Source organism: Rhinolophus ferrumequinum, chromosome 11, assembly GCF_004115265.2.
Source record: "Rhinolophus ferrumequinum isolate MPI-CBG mRhiFer1 chromosome 11, mRhiFer1_v1.p, whole genome shotgun sequence".
NCBI lineage: Eukaryota > Metazoa > Chordata > Mammalia > Chiroptera > Rhinolophidae > Rhinolophus > Rhinolophus ferrumequinum.
Window position 1 is genome coordinate 65057186 of NC_046294.1, and position 16877 is coordinate 65074062.

At 43.1% G+C, this 16877-nt stretch overlaps 1 protein-coding gene across 1 annotated transcript in view; it reads left to right on the forward strand.

Annotated features, from left to right (window-relative positions):
• Positions 1 to 8904: 8904 nt before the first annotated feature.
• HEPHL1 (hephaestin like 1) overlaps positions 8905 to 16877 on the forward strand; it is a 57340-nt gene continuing 49367 nt past the window's right edge. The window contains exon 1 of the mRNA XM_033120699.1: positions 8905 to 9074. Coding sequence (XP_032976590.1) covers positions 8905 to 9074 — 170 coding nt within the window. The remainder of the gene's footprint in view (positions 9075 to 16877) is intronic.

Here is a 16877-nt window from a genome sequence, read left to right on the forward strand (position 1 = left end):
CAATGAGGCAAAAGCATTCCCAGAAGAGGAATTGAGTGAGTAAAGCAGAGATGAGAGGCAACGTGGCATGGTGTGCCCAGGGAGCCTCAGCAGGGTAGATAGCAGGCACAGAAATTTTCACGGGGAGAGTGTGTGGGCAGGGTTCAGATCAGCAGGGCTTTACATGCTGTGCTGAAAACTCTGGACTTAGTTTTGTTGAACGTGACTTTAATGGCAGAAGGAAGAACTAGCATTTATTGTTCACGACCATGTGACAAACTCTCTTTTAGGGACTTGACATGGGTTATTTCAACAGGTTACATTCTTTTTATAAAGTTTCCTCTATTAATAAAATAGGGATCTCAAGTTATTTTAATCAGGCAAAAATCTCCATGACAACCTATTCCATTTTATGTTGACACCATAAGTAAGATGCTACCAGAATTAATGTTACAAAAATACTGTTTTTAATGAGAAAATGATGAGAATAATATCCATGCATTATTTATACTAGATAAAAGCTTTATAAGTATTGTATTAGTAACCTTAAAGTAACAGAACCAATTAACCAGAAAACAATTTATTAGAATCACTTTATCTTAATCTCACCCAGTGATTCCACTTTAAGGAGAAATACACAAAGACAAGAAAATGGGTGATGTTAAAGATATACTAACAGAGAAACAACTTCTAGGTTAAGTCCTGACTGAGGTCAATGAATAGTCATTCCAGCTCACTGTCTCTACCCTACAGAGTGTACAATGAATTATCAATTGAGTTCATTATGGTATACTTAAGGCAGGGAAATTTATCAGACACCATAGAATAATTTTCTTTTCAAATGAAGAATTTATTCATTTATTTTAACAAACACTTATGGTATGCTTAACTCTGTACTCATCCTTTCCAGGAGCTGTGGTTTCCTCCAGAAGAAGGGAATTCTTGAGCTGAGACTTGAGGTACGGATTTGGTTAGGTAGACAAGCAGGAAGGAAATGCATTCCAGGCTGGGGGAACTCCACACTGGGTTGAAAGGCCCTGAGATCCCACTGTGCATGGCAGGTTTGGAGACATATAAAGAATTCTCCATGACGAAGGAAAAAGTTTGCAAGATGTGTGTGAGGTGGTGAGGCTGGTTAGTCCTCGGCGGCTACGTTACGAAGGGCCTTTTGTGCCACAAAAGAAGTTGATCAGGGTGGATCATAATCAGATTCCATGTCATAGGTGACTCTGGGATAGAGTGGAGCCACCATGTTGGGGACAAGAGGGACCCTGAGACCTGTGAAGACGTGAGGGCCATCTCCAATCATGAGATAATGAGTGTATCAACTATGGTTGTTGCAGTGAAGAGGGAAGGTACAAGAGTTGTTCAAGAAGATAGAAATGGTGAGTGGCAGAAAGCAAAAGGAGGGAATAAAAGAGGAACACAGGTTTCTGGTCTACGCCCTTGGTGATGGTGGTAGTCGTCACTAAGATGGAAGCAGGAGGAACAGGTTTGGGGGTTGAGCTATAAATCCAGAGGGTATCATACTCTGATAAATAACATATTTTTAAATAAAAATATATTTTCCATAATAGATTTAGTGAGAACAGTGCCATAGTTATACAATTAAACAAACCGTTCAATGGCAGGCTTAATATTCCCCTATATGCTTCTGCGTTCAATCTGTTGCAATATCACATATCATGTACCTCCAGAAAACGTCAGTATACAATTAGGAGAGCATGAGAGTGATGAAAGCAAAAAATAGTTTTGTATCATTATGAAAATAGTTTCGACCTCACAGTTTCCCTGAAAGTATCTTGGGGACACAGAGGCCCCTGGACTTTGAATATCATTGAACTAGGCGCATTGGGGAGTGTCACAGTTGTAGTGTAATTGGATTTCAGTGAGGTGCTTGGCAGTCTCAAATGTGGCAGCCACACCTGGCCACCTAACTTCTCACTAAACACAGCTCGCCTCAGAGCAACTTTGTAGTGGTACATGAGTCATGCGGCATTCTGGGCCTCAGTTGCATAAAGAAAGGGGTAAGACTAGGATATCTCCAAGGGCTCTTCTCCCTCTGAAATTCTATGTGCTTATGAGCTTACATGGAGGTGGCACTCAGTACATATTTTTTGAATGAATATATGAATAAATGAATGAACAAAGAATGCTTGATATTGTCGTAGGGACTTTTGCATTAAGTGGAAAAGTGCAGTAGAATTCACTGGTCACAAATGCACATACATTCGGACCAGGTCTTGAACAGATGAAACAGACAGATTCGAGAGAGTGAGGAGTGGTAGGGTCCATGATGAAATGGAGCGCTCATATCCTACGTAAAGAAAATAAAATTCAGATTTTGTATTAGACACTATTCTAGATTTAAAACACAAGAGTATAGGTTGGAGCTTCTGAATCATATGGTAGTTTGGGTCCTTTCTGACCAGAAACAGCCTTACTGGACCTCTTCCTGGAAGACCAGGTGCCACATGTTCCCTCTCTTCCTCCCCTCAATCTAAACCAGTTTGTGGGAAAGAACTTAATAAAGTCATTCATTGAAGACAATCTCAACCAGGGAGACCAATACCATGAGATATTTTCATTTTTATAGGGTTAGTCCTAAGCCCAAATCAGGAAGCTCTGATTGTGGAATTTGGGCATCAGTGATCAGGCCAGAGCAGGGAAACTTGGCCGTGCTCCAAAATTTATACCACATGTGCCTACATGCCCACGCCTAGGAGATGAAGCACTGCCTATAAAGATCGCACAGAATCACCAGGTGCTTTGATCGTCAGAAGCATTTCTCCAGGGAATCTATGTCCCAGGGAGGTCTCAGCTAAGGCAGGCCCCACCTGCAGCCAGGGCCCTCCTTTCTAACAGGAATTAATTTCCTGCAGCCACTCACACCCAGAAATTTGCTATAGTCAAGCAGCATCTTTGAGGCCATGTAACAGAGCTTTCTGAAGAGCTGTGCTCCTCATGTGGGATTTTTAATAAATGCTGTGATGAGCAGCTAGTACCTTCCCAGAAAACAGGTTGGATCCCTTCCTGAGAGCCCTGCCCTGCTACTCTGCATTCCATGGCCCCATGGGTGTACTGAGTTCAGCTCTATTGAGCCATTACTGGAAGAACCACAGAAGGGTGGAAGTCAGGAGAGGCGCTCGTCCATCTCCTAAGAAGGGGGACATCTAGAGTCTGAATTGACTTTCAACCAACCAATCCTATATAGCCTCCTTGTTTGCCAAATGCCTTCACATGGACATCACTCTGAATCCCTATGGACTCAGACAAGAGAACTCTATGTATCTAAGACTTCTTTTCTGGTCACTAAGAATGAAGGGTAATGGAACTTTTCTCCACTAGCAAAAACCAATGCTACTACAACCACGATCATTGCAAAACAAGCCTCCAGGCTCACGGAGGACCCACCGCAGGCTGTCTTGCTTTGTATGTAAGGAAGGGAAGACAGAGGAGTTTGAGGAGAGAGTGAAGGGGAACCCGTTTCCTCAGCTCTTCTTTTTACTGTATCTGTGATTGAAGGCTGACTCTCTTGAGTCTCTGGCACCAGGGTTTGCCTCAGGCATGTGGGAAGTGAGACATCATGAGGCATTTCCCCAAAGGAGGAACAAATGAATGCCTGAAAGTGGAAGTGCCCACTGGGCAGGCATTTGGCCCGTTAACTTTCCTCACAGAACTCAACCAAAGTGTCTCTTAGGCTAACTTTGGTTTTTTTTATTTTTTAAGATAAAGGCAGTGAGCAGGGCTTCTAGGGGTGAGACTTCTTCACTGTTCTCTATTCCCCCCTATAAAATATAAGCATGCTTTAGAACAAGCTGCTGGGTACCTCCCCAAACACCTCAGGTACGTCTTAGGTGTGGTCCTGATGTCTTCTCCATACCGTTGGCATTGGACTAAACTTGAACTTCACGGAACTCATACCATTGGCATTGGACTAAACTTGAACTTCACGGAACTCATTGTGACATTTAGTTAATATTTACAATTTATATTTTAAAACTTGTTTATTATTTACAATCTGTTTCCCTCACTAGATAGAATAAAAACACTTTGAGGGCGGGGACCATGTGTGTCTCGTTCCCAGTTAACAAGGTAGATACTCAGCAAATCTTTTCAAATGGTTGAAATGAGTGATTTCATCACTGGACTTTGGTGGAGGGTTTGCCCGTGTGCATTCTACATTCAGTTCCTTTTACATTCTTAGGTCATGTTTATATTTGAAGAAAATTCTTATATATTGCCAATGTTTCCTTCCTTGAAAGGGTCTCTTAACCTGGCTTTGGCTTTGAATTTAATACAGTTCCACTAACACCTATTGAGTGTGGTGGTTTGGAGTATAGGCTTCCGAATCAGACAGACCTGGTTTGAATCCTGATTCTGCTATTTTCTAGCTGTGTGACCTCAGGCAAGTTATTAACCGCCCCAAACCTTCATTTCCCATCTGCAAAACAGGGACAAAAATATTTACCTCGTGAATATTATTGTTACAACGAGTAAGATGATAGCGTATGTAAAGCAGTTAGTATACTGCCTGATGTAAGTGCTGCAGCTATTGTTGTTTTCCTCAGTGCCTATGTCTAACCACTGATCCTGTGCTAACCGCTGAGGATACAGGGGTGAACTAAATGCCTTTTAAGTCTCCCAAGTGGCCTGAGCACCTGAGTGTGTGGGTGAGGCAGGATAGGCTCTCAGACTCAGAGCTTGGAGCTGAGGCAGACGTGAAAGACAGAAGGAAAAGAAGGGAGGGGGAAGGCCAAACCCCACCCCAAGGGAGTCGATGGTCCTACATGGATGGGTAGGGGTGAGACACTTGGAAGAGTGAGAGTCCAGAGACTGGGAACCCAGGGGGGACAAGTGGAGCTGGAGCCGTCGCTGAGCTGCAATTCTTTTTAATTACGCCCTGGGGCCTCATCTATTGTGGGAGGGAGGCATTGAGGGTTGGTCAGCTGGACACTATTCTCTAGGAGTTCAGAGTCTAGTAGGGGAGACTGACATGTAAGCAAATAATCTAAACAGGGATGAATAAACATGTGTGGAAAGTCCAGCGGAAGCACGGAGAAGGAAATGTGTGGTGGGTGTGGCAGGAACCAAGGAAGGCCTCAGAGCGGAAGAGCCTAGGAGGATGTGGGAGGATGAGAAGGAATTGAGTGCAGGTGAGGGATGGAGTGCGTGGCTGGTTGGGACATAAAATGGAGGAAAGAAGCAGAATGGCATGTTTGGGTGTTTTCAAGATTCTGTCATGATTGGGGCTTTACCTGGGCTGTCACGGGTGCCTGGGCTAGGCTGGGGGCATTTTGGGATCTCCTCCAATGGCCCAAAAGAGTCTACTTCTCTGGGGTATAAATTAAAACTATTTGGTCCAGGACATTTCCAAATTCTAAGAACTCCTAAAGCCCTACTATTTGAGACCATGCTCAGTTTTGCCCTGTGAGTTCTTCATCTCTAGTGGCTGTGAAAGTGACAAAGTCACACAAAGCGTCCAAACTCATATTGAAGAGTTGTGCTCATATTAAAGGCAAATGTGCTTTGGTAATTACTCTGCAAGTGTCCTGATATAAATTCAAATCAATAAATCAAAGATGTTCAGAGCCTGGCTATGAAACAGCATACTCAGCATGCATTTTATTGGCTGAGATGGATGTTAATTCAAAACTCATGCTATGACACATCTATAGAGTATCTAACAATTAAAAAAAAATAAGAACTCTCTCACTGGAGGCTGTTGGGAGACACGGTGGATAGGACTCTGGGAAAGAAGACAGAGAATGTTGGTGGCAAGACAAGTCTGTCATCAGACAGGCTGAGGCAGGGGGTATGGATGGGGAAGAAGGACTTAAACATTTATTGCATTACCTACTCTGTGCTGACTGCTATGGTAGGCACTTTGCGGACAGACATCATCTTTTAAAATCTTTTTCTTTGCAAAAATAAACTTTATTGTTTTAGAGCAGGTTTAGCTTCACAGCTGTATTGAGAAGAAAGTATAGTTTTCCCACGTACCTCCTGCCCCTGCACATGCGTGGCCTCCCCCACTAGCAGCGTGGCCTCCCCCGTCAGAGTGGTGCATTTGTTATCATTGGGAAACCTACGCTGACACATCACAATCACCCAGAGTCCTTAGTTTACTTTAGGGTTCACTCTTGGTGTTGCACGTTCTGTGGATTTGAACAAACATACGAGATCTGACAATTAAGTTTGCGAACTTGTTGCAATGATGTTGCTAACCGTTTTTGATATCAGAGGGGTTATTTGTTATGAATTTGTACCAACTGGACAAACAGTTAACCAATTTTACTAGAAAACACTGCGTGAAAACACTGCATGAAAAAGTTAGACGACCTGACCTTTTCGCCAACAATTCATGGCTCTTGCATCACGACAATGCACCAGCTCACATGGCACTGTCTGTGAGGGAGTTTTTAGCCAGTAAACAAATCACTGTATTGGAACACCCTCCCTACTCACCTGATCTGGCCCCGAATGACTTCTTTCTTTACCCAAAGATAAAGGATATATTGAAAGGAAGACATTTTGATGACGTTCAGGACAACAAGGGCAATACAATGACAGCTCTGATTTCAGAAAAAGAGTTCCAAAATTGCATCGAAGTGTGGACCAGGTGCTGGGGCTGGTGCATAGCTTCCCAGGGGGAGTACTTCGAAAGTGACCATAGTGATATTCAGCAATGAGGGGTGTAGCACTTTTTCTAGGATGAGTTCACGAACTTAATTGTCTGATCTTCGTTTAATGACGTGTATCCACCATTGTATTACAGAGTAATTTCACTGTCCCAAAAATCTTCTGTGTTCTGCCATCCCTGCCTCCCTGCTGCCCTGCTGATCTTTTTCACTATCTCCACAGTTTTGCTTTTTCCAGCATGTCATTTAGTTGGAATCATACAACGTATGGATTTTCAGACTGGCTTCTTTCACTTACTCATGTACATTTAAGGTTTCTCCATGTCTTTTCATGGCTTGATAGCTTATTTCTTTTTAGTACAGAATATATTCAATTGTCTGGATGCACCATGGTGTATTTACTGATTAAACTACTGAATGACATTTGCATTGCTTCCAAGTTTTGGCAATTATGAAATAAGCTTCTATGAACCATCTCTGTGTAGGTTTTTGTGTGCACATAAGTTTTCAAGTTCTTTGAATAAATACTAAAGAGCACGATTGCTGCATCATATGGTAAAAGTACATTTAGTATTTTTTTAACTTTTATTGAGGTATAATTAACAAATAAAATTGTAAAATATTTCATGTGGACTGTATGTTTAGTTTTGTAAAAAACTCCCAAACTGTCTTCCAAAGTGGCTGTACCATTTTGCATTGCCACCATCAGTGAAAGAGACTTCCTGTTGTTCCACATCCTCATCAGTATTTGGTGTTCTCAGTGTTCCAGATTTTGGCCATTCTCATAGGTGTATAAGTAGTATCACATTGTTGTTTCAATTGCATTTTCGTTATGACATATGATGTGATCTCTTCATATGTGTATTTTCCATCTGTCAATCTTTGGTGAGGTGTCTGTTGAAGTTTTTTTGTCCATTTTTATATCAGGTTGTTTGTTTCCTTATTGTTGAGTTTTAAGAGTTCTTTGTACATTTTGGATAAAAATCCTTTATCAGATGTGTCTTTTGTAAATATTTTCTCCGAGTCTCTGACTTTTCTTCTCATTCTCTTTACAGTGTCTTTCACAGAGCAGGAATTTTTAAGTTTTTTGAAGTCCAGCTTATCAATTATTTCTTTCATGTATCGTGTCTTTGGTGTTGTATCTAAAATGTCATCATTAAACTCAAGGTCATCTGGATTCGCTCCTAAGTCATCCTTTAAATCTTCTTAACGATCCCTCCATCTCTGTTTTATGGACCCAGGCTTAGAAAGGTCAAGTGCTTCTTCAAGGCCGCTAAGTAAGTAAGCAGTAGGGCGGGATTTCAAACACAGGTCTGTCCAACCTTGAAGCCCGGCCAGGAGACTGTCACCTTCATTCCACCTCTGCAACCTTGAGTGCAGGTCTATATGGGGATGAGATTGGCTGTCTCCCAGGGTCGAACGAGGTCTCTTTAAACATTGTGATTCTAGGTCACAGAGGAGAGCACACAGAAGAATGGGCATTCCCTTTACTCTTTTAATCCAATGAACTGCTACTGAATTTTGTCTTCATGTGCTTGAAGGGTACTACTTCTGTATCATTTTCACTCATCCTCAGAAAGGCAGCTCACTGCTTGGGGGTGATGGCTTCCAGAATTTTGGCTGAACTGGGTGATTGAGCTCATAATTTTTGTTGGTGGGATTAGAATTTGGGGGAGATGGTACATGAGCAAATTGAGAATTAATGAGGTTTTACAATGTTGTTATGAACTTTATGATGTGAGTTGATTGTTTCATGTAGCCTTATAAAACAAGTTAGAGATGGTGGAGGGTGATTGCATCACACCTTCTGTGCTCCTGAGAGAGATGAAGCCTTCTTTATTGCTTGAGATATTTCTTGATGCTCCGTTCAGACCAGCCCAGTTTTCAGATTTTAATATGTTCCTGTAATAGGTGTGGAGAAAAAAAGAGGAAGAAGGCGGGGGAATCTCTCAGACCAACTAGGTGCACTGCCATTCTTGGTAATGATGACTAATGGCAGAGCAGAGCACCCAAACATACAGAAGCAGACTTGTTTGGCTTGGACATAAAACAAATAAGCCAGTTACACATTTCTTGGATTGCTGGCAAAGGTTTTGTCGTCATAGCAACTGCCCCATCAAGCTTGCTCTACTATAGGAGTTGTCAGCCTCTGTCCCAACCCTAAGCTACCTAAGGAGGAGGAGCTGGGCCTTGTCCATTTCTCATTTATAACTAGCTCCAAGTAAGGGGGAGGGACGGGCAGGGTTGCATCCTGCGCGGCTGCTTGCCTGAGTTATTGCCACAAATGCCTCGGAAGCAGCAGTCTGACTGCATCCTTCTCATCACATTCCTGGGTGTATCTGGGCTGGCTGGTGCAGTTACCAGAACATACCACGTTGGGATTGTGGAAGAATACTGGGACTATGTACCCCAGGGGAAGAATATTATTACTGGGAAAAGTTTCGCAGAAGACAAGTGAGTGTGCTTGGGGTCCTCACAGACTCCCAGGTTTGACTTCCTTTTGACTTGACATGGGGAAGGTTGCATTCTTGGGGGGTAGTTATAATGGGGTGAGTTGATCTAAATAAATAGAAGGGGTTTTGTGTTTGCTTGGAAAGCCCTTGCCTGGGTGGGTGTGTAATTTGGAAGAGACATTCTTAACTCCAACTATTTGTTGAGATTTCTATTCACAACTTTGTCTGTAAAGAGCCATATATACAACCAGGTGTTTGAATAATGGGTTATTCTATAAATGGATAATTTTCGCCTGGCACCACTAGTGACTTCCAGGGGGGTCTGGACTTAGTTTGTAAAAAAACAAAAACAAACACATGAACAAAACTCAATGGCAATGCTTGGGATGGAAATCTGAGGATTTTCAAGAATTCTTCACTGTTGAAACACACAGTGTTTTCTTAGTTTTTATTTTGGGAATGAAAAATCATCATTGGAAATAAGTTTGCTATAGGTAGTTATGTTTTGTTTTACAATGTTTAAAAGAGGAAGCAGTTATAAGAGATTTGGCTGGTGTTTTAAGAGCTTCCTTGAGTCCACTTAGAAATGGCTTTTTCACTGGTGAGAGTCTTGTTTCAGCCCAGACTCATTCACTCTGAGGGCAATATCCTATTCCCAGAACCCATGGTGTAGCTAGGTGAAATGTTTCTAGAGTGTTCTGTGTCCCTGAGTTTTTCTTTTTGCAGAAAATGCCCTTGCTTCCCCTCTCCCTTGCAGGGTCCAGTGTCTTATGTCTCTTATTTGTTCCCTGGAACTCCCTCTGAAATCACGGCCCGGATCCAGAAGTTGTCATGCATATTTTCAACTTTGTGCTTCTTGAACATCTTTTGAGATGTTCTGGCAATAACTGTTGAATAATCGAATGCTTGCTTCTTTTCTGATAAGCAGAGCCCACTGCATTTAACATTTAAGTTCCATATTCTAAAGATGAGGTTAGTTGATAGGATTTAGGAACAGCACGGGGACTGGCAACAAGTCTTTAGAGCCAAGTGCCCCTGCCCTGGGGAAAGACTAAAGATCCCGTTGGCTTGAACACAAACCTTCCAGGTTATACCCAAAGGTGACATAGTCATAGATTTTTTTTTTTTTTTTTTTAATTTAAGAAAAGTGGTGTTTGTGTCAGCCAGGCTGCCAAGAAAGACTTTTCCTTAAGCTTTGTACCAGGAAATTTAATGTCCAGAAGGCTATTTCCAAAGAAAGCTTTTGACTTCTTTGAATCCCAAATGTGGTGGTAGTCTTGACTGTGACAAATGGGCGTGGGATTGAAAGCTACACTAACTGCTAGCACCCTTTCTCTGCTGTCCGCAGAAAGGGCTCAATAGAAAATGGTTGTTGTGAGCAGCTATTGGATCCAAGACTATTAAAGATGTGTATGGACATTGAGTGCAGTGAGTATAGTCTTTAAGCTCGATGGGATATGGGACTACCTTTCTATATGGTTGAGTAACAAGCCCAGAATTCTGTTTTCTCCTAAAATGCCTGGTTTTCTTTACTTTACTCAGGAATTCCACAAGAGACTTTTAATTCATGGCTGCTATACATGTCATTATTCCCATTTTATAAGCCAGGAGCTGAGGTTCCATTAAGTATTTGCCAGAATTTGCAGAGTAAAGGCGGCACCAAACTCACATTTTTTTTGGCTCCAGAGCCTATATTTTTTCACTGTGCAACTTGTTTCTTGGCAAAAGATGATCGTTTCTCACTGAACTAAACTCAGTTTTGAGGAAGCCATGGATTCCAGTAATAAGAAATTTCCCGAAAGAGTCAATTCTTACCAAAGGTAGGTTTAGTCTCACGTGTCACTCTTCCCAGAGAGACACTGAAAATGATCACTGGTGTCAGTGACCAAACAAGTTATCTGTTCATTCAGAAACCTAAAGCGCTTTAAATACTCAGATACTAGGATGCTATTTCCACAAAACTGGTTGCAGGAAAAAGTCAGGGCTCTGTTTTTCAGGCATCTGATGGTGCTTTGAAGAAAGTATAGTAAAATGTATGAAAACAGTTATGGTGAAAAACAAAAGGAAAAAAAGAAGAACCATGACTAAAACACAGTTTAGTGTCAGATTAGAATGAGGTGGTTTAACAAATGCTGTGCTTTCATATGAGAGGACTCCTGCCTTTTAGGAGCAGCTGACATACTAGATGTCATACCTGGGATGCAACAGGCCCCGCATGTTCCCTTCTAGTGGAAGAGTGTTCCTGCAGGGCTGACTCCTGACTCTTGAAAGGGGAGCCTGAGTGAGTGCACAACGTGTATTGTGTTTTATCAACAGTCACGTCAGGAAGTGCTGCTATTGGTGGGGCAGACGTCTCAGGGCAAGTCCCTAAAAAGGCACAATTGTGGTAGGCTGCTGACCCTTGTTTGAAGACCACAGGACACATATCACAGGTGTCACAATTCATATGTCACAGGTGCCACAAGTGCCACATATGAAGATGCCGTGACTGTGAGACGTGCACGGAGTTCAGTATGTGTGCTCTGCGCAGTCTCATTTCCCCAGGAGCAAGGAATCCTCCTGGATGATGCCACCCTGTCTTTCACTCGGCCTCTGGTAGGATGAGCAAACAGCATTTCTGAGGACAGTCTGCTATTCAGGATATTGAGACACATGCGTGGTATTTAGAGGTCCACGGGAGCCAGGTGCCCAGTATTCCATTATGAGTGAAAAGAGCCTGAAACGGGAATCAGGAGACCTGACTTCCAGTCCCTGCTCTGCCCCCACTGGCTGTGTAATCTGGAGCATGTCATATAATCTCTCTGAACATCAATTTTCTTAACTGTGTAACAAGGAAGTTGAACTATGATCCTTAAACTTACAAAAATTAGGGGAATAGGAGGTAAGTACCAAAGTTTCAGTGGTGTAAAAAAGCTTAGAAACCAAAATTAGGCAGTGCCACGAGCCTAATAAATCCCGGGTCACAATGATGAGATAGGAAACAAATTGAAATCATTTTACCAAGACACTATAGCAGTCAAGGGTGCAATTTAACTTTTCAACTTGGTAATCCTTGCTTGATTATAAGGTTCAAAAATATAATTAAGACTGTAGCATGATATTTCCTAGAAAGTATAGGACAGAGGAGTTATATTCTATTTAGGAAATGTTCTTTTTTCCTGATGCGTGTGTTCCTGCTCTTCCCTGTCAAGCTTACTGGGCACACAGGGCTCCTTTGATTTGCTTGGGGATGGTGTCAGCATTTGATCCATTCATGCCATTCCTGCAGGGGCTCATAAAGCACATAATTAAGGGGTGACTGTGCTTCGGTGGTAAAAGCTGGCCTTTAATGGAACCAGAGTGGGGTCACCTTATTTGAAACCACAATTCTCACCAAAGACCTCATTAAGCAAAGAGCACACATGCAGGCTTTTTCTTCCCAGGAAAATGCAGGGGTTTTCGTGGGTGCTAACGCACAGGTAGAAAACCACACTTGGACATGAGTGAGGCTGACCGCTGCTCACACACCAGTTTTGTCCGGTCTGTTAAGGGAGTTCACTTGACCACATCCCTGTCGGCCTAGGTGATGGCAAAGGGTTTGGAGCATCCCCTAGGACCAGGCCCTCGGACAGGTGTGAAGGAGACACCCATATGTCTATCTGAAAGAGACATCTGAAGGGAAGCAGGTCGGGTGAGAGAGAGAGGTTTTTGTAAGCCTTGAAATAAAGGATATCATCCCATTAGGGCTTGATCTTGACAGACAGTGACTTTCAAATCTCCACTTCTATCTTACCAGCCGAAAAAAATCATGTGGGTGGTCTAATGCCATGTGACTCTCCTAGGGTTGCTGTTATTCCCTGTATCAGTTAGTGATTGCTTTTGGCTACCAGTAGAGACAAGAATAGAGTGGGTTACACAAATTAGGGTTTTGTAATCTCTTCTAAAAGAAATCCAGAGGTGGGCAGTCCAAGGCTGGTGGAACAGCTCATATGATAGGATTTCAGGGGCTTTCTATATTTCTAACTCACTATCCTTTGCATGTGATTTCACTCCTCAAGAAAGTTCATAAGTTCATGGTCATAAGATGACTACTGGGACTCCAGCCCTCATGTCTATGTTCCAGGAAGGAAGAGAGGAAGAAAAAAGTAGAAGTGTCACAATTCCTGCTGCATCAGCCCTTTAAAAGTTTCTCATGGAACCCCCACCTAACCAATTCTACTTACGTCTCGTTGTACACTCAAAGCCACAAAGGGGGCTGGGAAATATAGTCTCTTAGCTATGTGCTTTTCAGCTTGAATAAAAGCAGGATTCGATTCTATTACTAAGAACGAAGGGGAACATGAATATTGCAAGGCAGCTGGCAGTCCCTGCCATGCTCCCCTACCTCAGTTCTCCTTATTTCTCATCCTTGATGAACACCCTCTTGGTCCCCCTCTTTCGTTTCCCAACGCCTGATTAATGGTGTTTGAGAGAACTCATAGACAACATAATAGCTAAGTCCTTACTGTTTCAGGCATTGTCATAAAAGCTTTCCATGCCATGCAGAGGGGTGACAGATCTTCTGCCCTGGTCAGGGGGACCAGGAGATCCAGGGTGTGTTTTCTCAGCCACATGTAGGCCAGCGGTGGTCTAACAGAGATGCCAAGGCAGCCTTTACTGGTGGATGTAGGATTCTGGTATCAACAGAGAAGCTTAGAATTCTTGCTCGACTTACTAGGCAAGTAATTGAATCTCTCTTCGCCTCAATTTTCTCATCAGTAAAATGGGGATAATGACAGTCCTCGCTTCAAGCAGGGGTTGTATGAGTTTCCTGTGGCTGCTGTAACAAATTACCACAAATTGGGTGCTTTAAAACAAGAGAAATTGATTCTCTGCCAGTTCTGGAGGCCAGAAGTCTGAAATGTCGGCAGGGCCACACTCCCTCTGGTAGCTCTAACGGAGGATCCATTCATTGCCTATTCCAGCTTCTGGTGGCTGCTGGCAATTCTTGGCTTGAGGCAGGGGCATCACTCCAATGTCTGCCACCATTTTCATATCCCCTTCTCTTCTATGTGTGTCTAATCTGCCTGTTATAAGAACACTTTTGGTGGCATTTAGGACCCACCCAGATAATCCAGGATCATCTTCTTATTTCAAAATCCTTACTCACTTAATCACATCTGCAAAGGCCCTTTCTCAAATAAGGGAATTAGGACGTGGACTTATTCTTGGAAGCCATTATCAGCCCACAAGGATGGATATCAGGAGGCTCCAATGACATGAGATCTGTAAATGCTCAGATGTGGTGCCTGGCACTGGATTAGCACTCAAGAAATGCTAGTCCTCATGGTAGTTCTCCTATCTCGAGGGCTTCTCTGGAGAGCAAGGGCTTTGTGGGAAAGAGACCTCAAAGGTCACATTGTCCTCTTTTCTAATTAGAGCTTTGCGAGAAATAATCATAACTCCCATAACTACTGCTGATTGAGCCCTCACTGTCCCAGGCGCCGTGCATGGAGTGCCACATGTCATCTCGTTTACTCCTCGTGATGGCTCTGTCATGGTCACCGGTTTATAGCCGAGGAAACAGGGGTCTAGAGAAGTTAAGTCACTTCCTCAAAATCTCACAAGATCAAGTGGGGGAGTTGGGATTTGAGCTCATTCTCTTTTCCCTTTACCATGTGAATTTGTTTTTAACACACCTTATGTGTTTTCCGAGGGGTTTTTGTGGAAATGAAGTCGGAGAAGGAAGAACTCAAGACTTACCGTGTTTCCCCGAAAATAAGACCTAGCCAGACCATCAGTTTAGAGCTGATGCATCTTTTGGAGCAAAAATTAATATAAGACCTGGTCTTATTTTACTATGATATAAGACCTGGTCATATAATATAATATAATATAATATAATATAATATAATATAATATAATATAATACCAGGTCTTATATTAATTTTTGCTCCAAAAGACGCATTAGAGCTGATGGTCCGGGTGGATCTATTTTCGGGGAAACACGGTAGGTGGTACTAAGGAACCAGGATGAGAGTATGTGACAAGGAGCACATCACCTGGATGGGATGGCTTTAAAATTGTTAATCTAATTAGGGAGGGTGTGTCTATACCTGAGTTGCAATGTGTAATCACCATCTCCACCCTTCTCTTTGCTGAGTGTCACTTGTCTCAATCTCGTCCTGTTTTCTCCTTGGTGAACAAGGCCCCTTCTCAAGCTTAGACAACTGGTGCTTGTCCATATTGTGACCCTGATGGTCTCACACGTTTGCTCTGACCGTACCCTCTGCCGGTGTTACTTGGAAGCTCATCTTCACCTTGTTTCTCCCACCACCCCGCACATACTCAGGCTCTCTATGATGTACTTGACACTTCATATAAAAAACTGAGTGTTGCTCTTTATCCTCCAATGCATATGTTTTGTCTTCCCAACCAGATGTTAGTATCTTGAGTGCCAGGATTGAGATTCACACATCTTGGCCCCAATCTCTAGTTTAATGTCCCATATACAGTAGAGGTTCAACAGTTGCTCGGAATGATTGACTGGATGCGGGGAAAATCCCACTAAGAGATCCAAGTTGTGGGGGACAGTGGTGCTGGTGAGGTGCACACCCCCTGTGACCTACAAACTTCTCATCTAACCCGGATGCCACCTCCGCGCTGGTAGCTGATTCTTGCTGCTTTGGGAAGGTGTCTCCCTTCAGAGTATTGCCCCTGGCCTTGCAACGCGAAAGTTTGACATCCCCATTGGTCTTTAAAGCAGTTGCTAATGTGAAACTTCCCACCCTACCTGGATTCCTTCACAGCAGGATTAGACCCTGCTCAGCTTCAGTCAGAACGGTAGCCCGCAGGCTGGGAATGAACCTGAGAGGGAGTGCTTGTGAGTCCCTCACAAAGGGGCCATCCTGGGGCTACCCTATCAACAACACACAGCCCACCAATGCAGGCATTCTCATGTGTGCACTCTAGCTAAACCGCAGGCTGCTTCTTGTGGAGGGCCCCGGTGAAGTCACCCCCTTGCTTTGTTCCTTGGGCAAGATTTACATCTTCTACGACTCATCTAGCTCTCCTGCTACAAATGCATAATGTGTTCTTAGGGGTAGTTGGCTGCATAGTCACTAAAAAGACTGCTTTCTCTTACTTCCACCCCTTCCCTACCTTTTCCACTTTTAATAGTTCCCATAGTTTCAAATAATTTCTATGTTTTTTGTGCTAGGTGCTACAGAAATGTGATTTCCAAACTTGCATGCATGTCAAAATTGTATTAGAATAGGTCAGGTTGTGTTATATTTACAACTAACCCCCGAATCTCAGGGGCTTAACACCATAGAAGTGTACTTCTCATCCACTCAGGTTCACAGAGGGCCCTATGTCTCCAGGACAACTGTCCTCCTTGCGCAAAATGGCAAGCCAGGCTGCTTGGATCTGGAGGCCTCTCTATCTTCACTTGAGGCTTTCTTTTCGTGCAGCAGAGGAAGTGAGGGAGTATTGAAATGGCAGTTAGGTTCCATGGCCTGGGAAAGACACATGTCACATCCATTCATCTGTCAAAATCCCACAGTTCCACCTAATTGCAAAAGTTCTGCTTTCCCCTTCTGTTGGGAGGAAAGCAGAATCAGAACGGGTAAGCACTAGAAAGCTCTGCCATAATAATCATTTAGGAAGCTTAGGAAAAATACAGATGCCACAGCCCTAACACCAGAAAGTCTGACTCAGTTGCCCTGAAATGGGGTCTGGGGACCAAAATTTTCGGCGGATGTCCCAGATAATTCTGATACAGTTAGTACATGGGTGGACAATTTGGAACCACTGCTTTAGCAAAACTAATCCCCTCTTGGGGTGA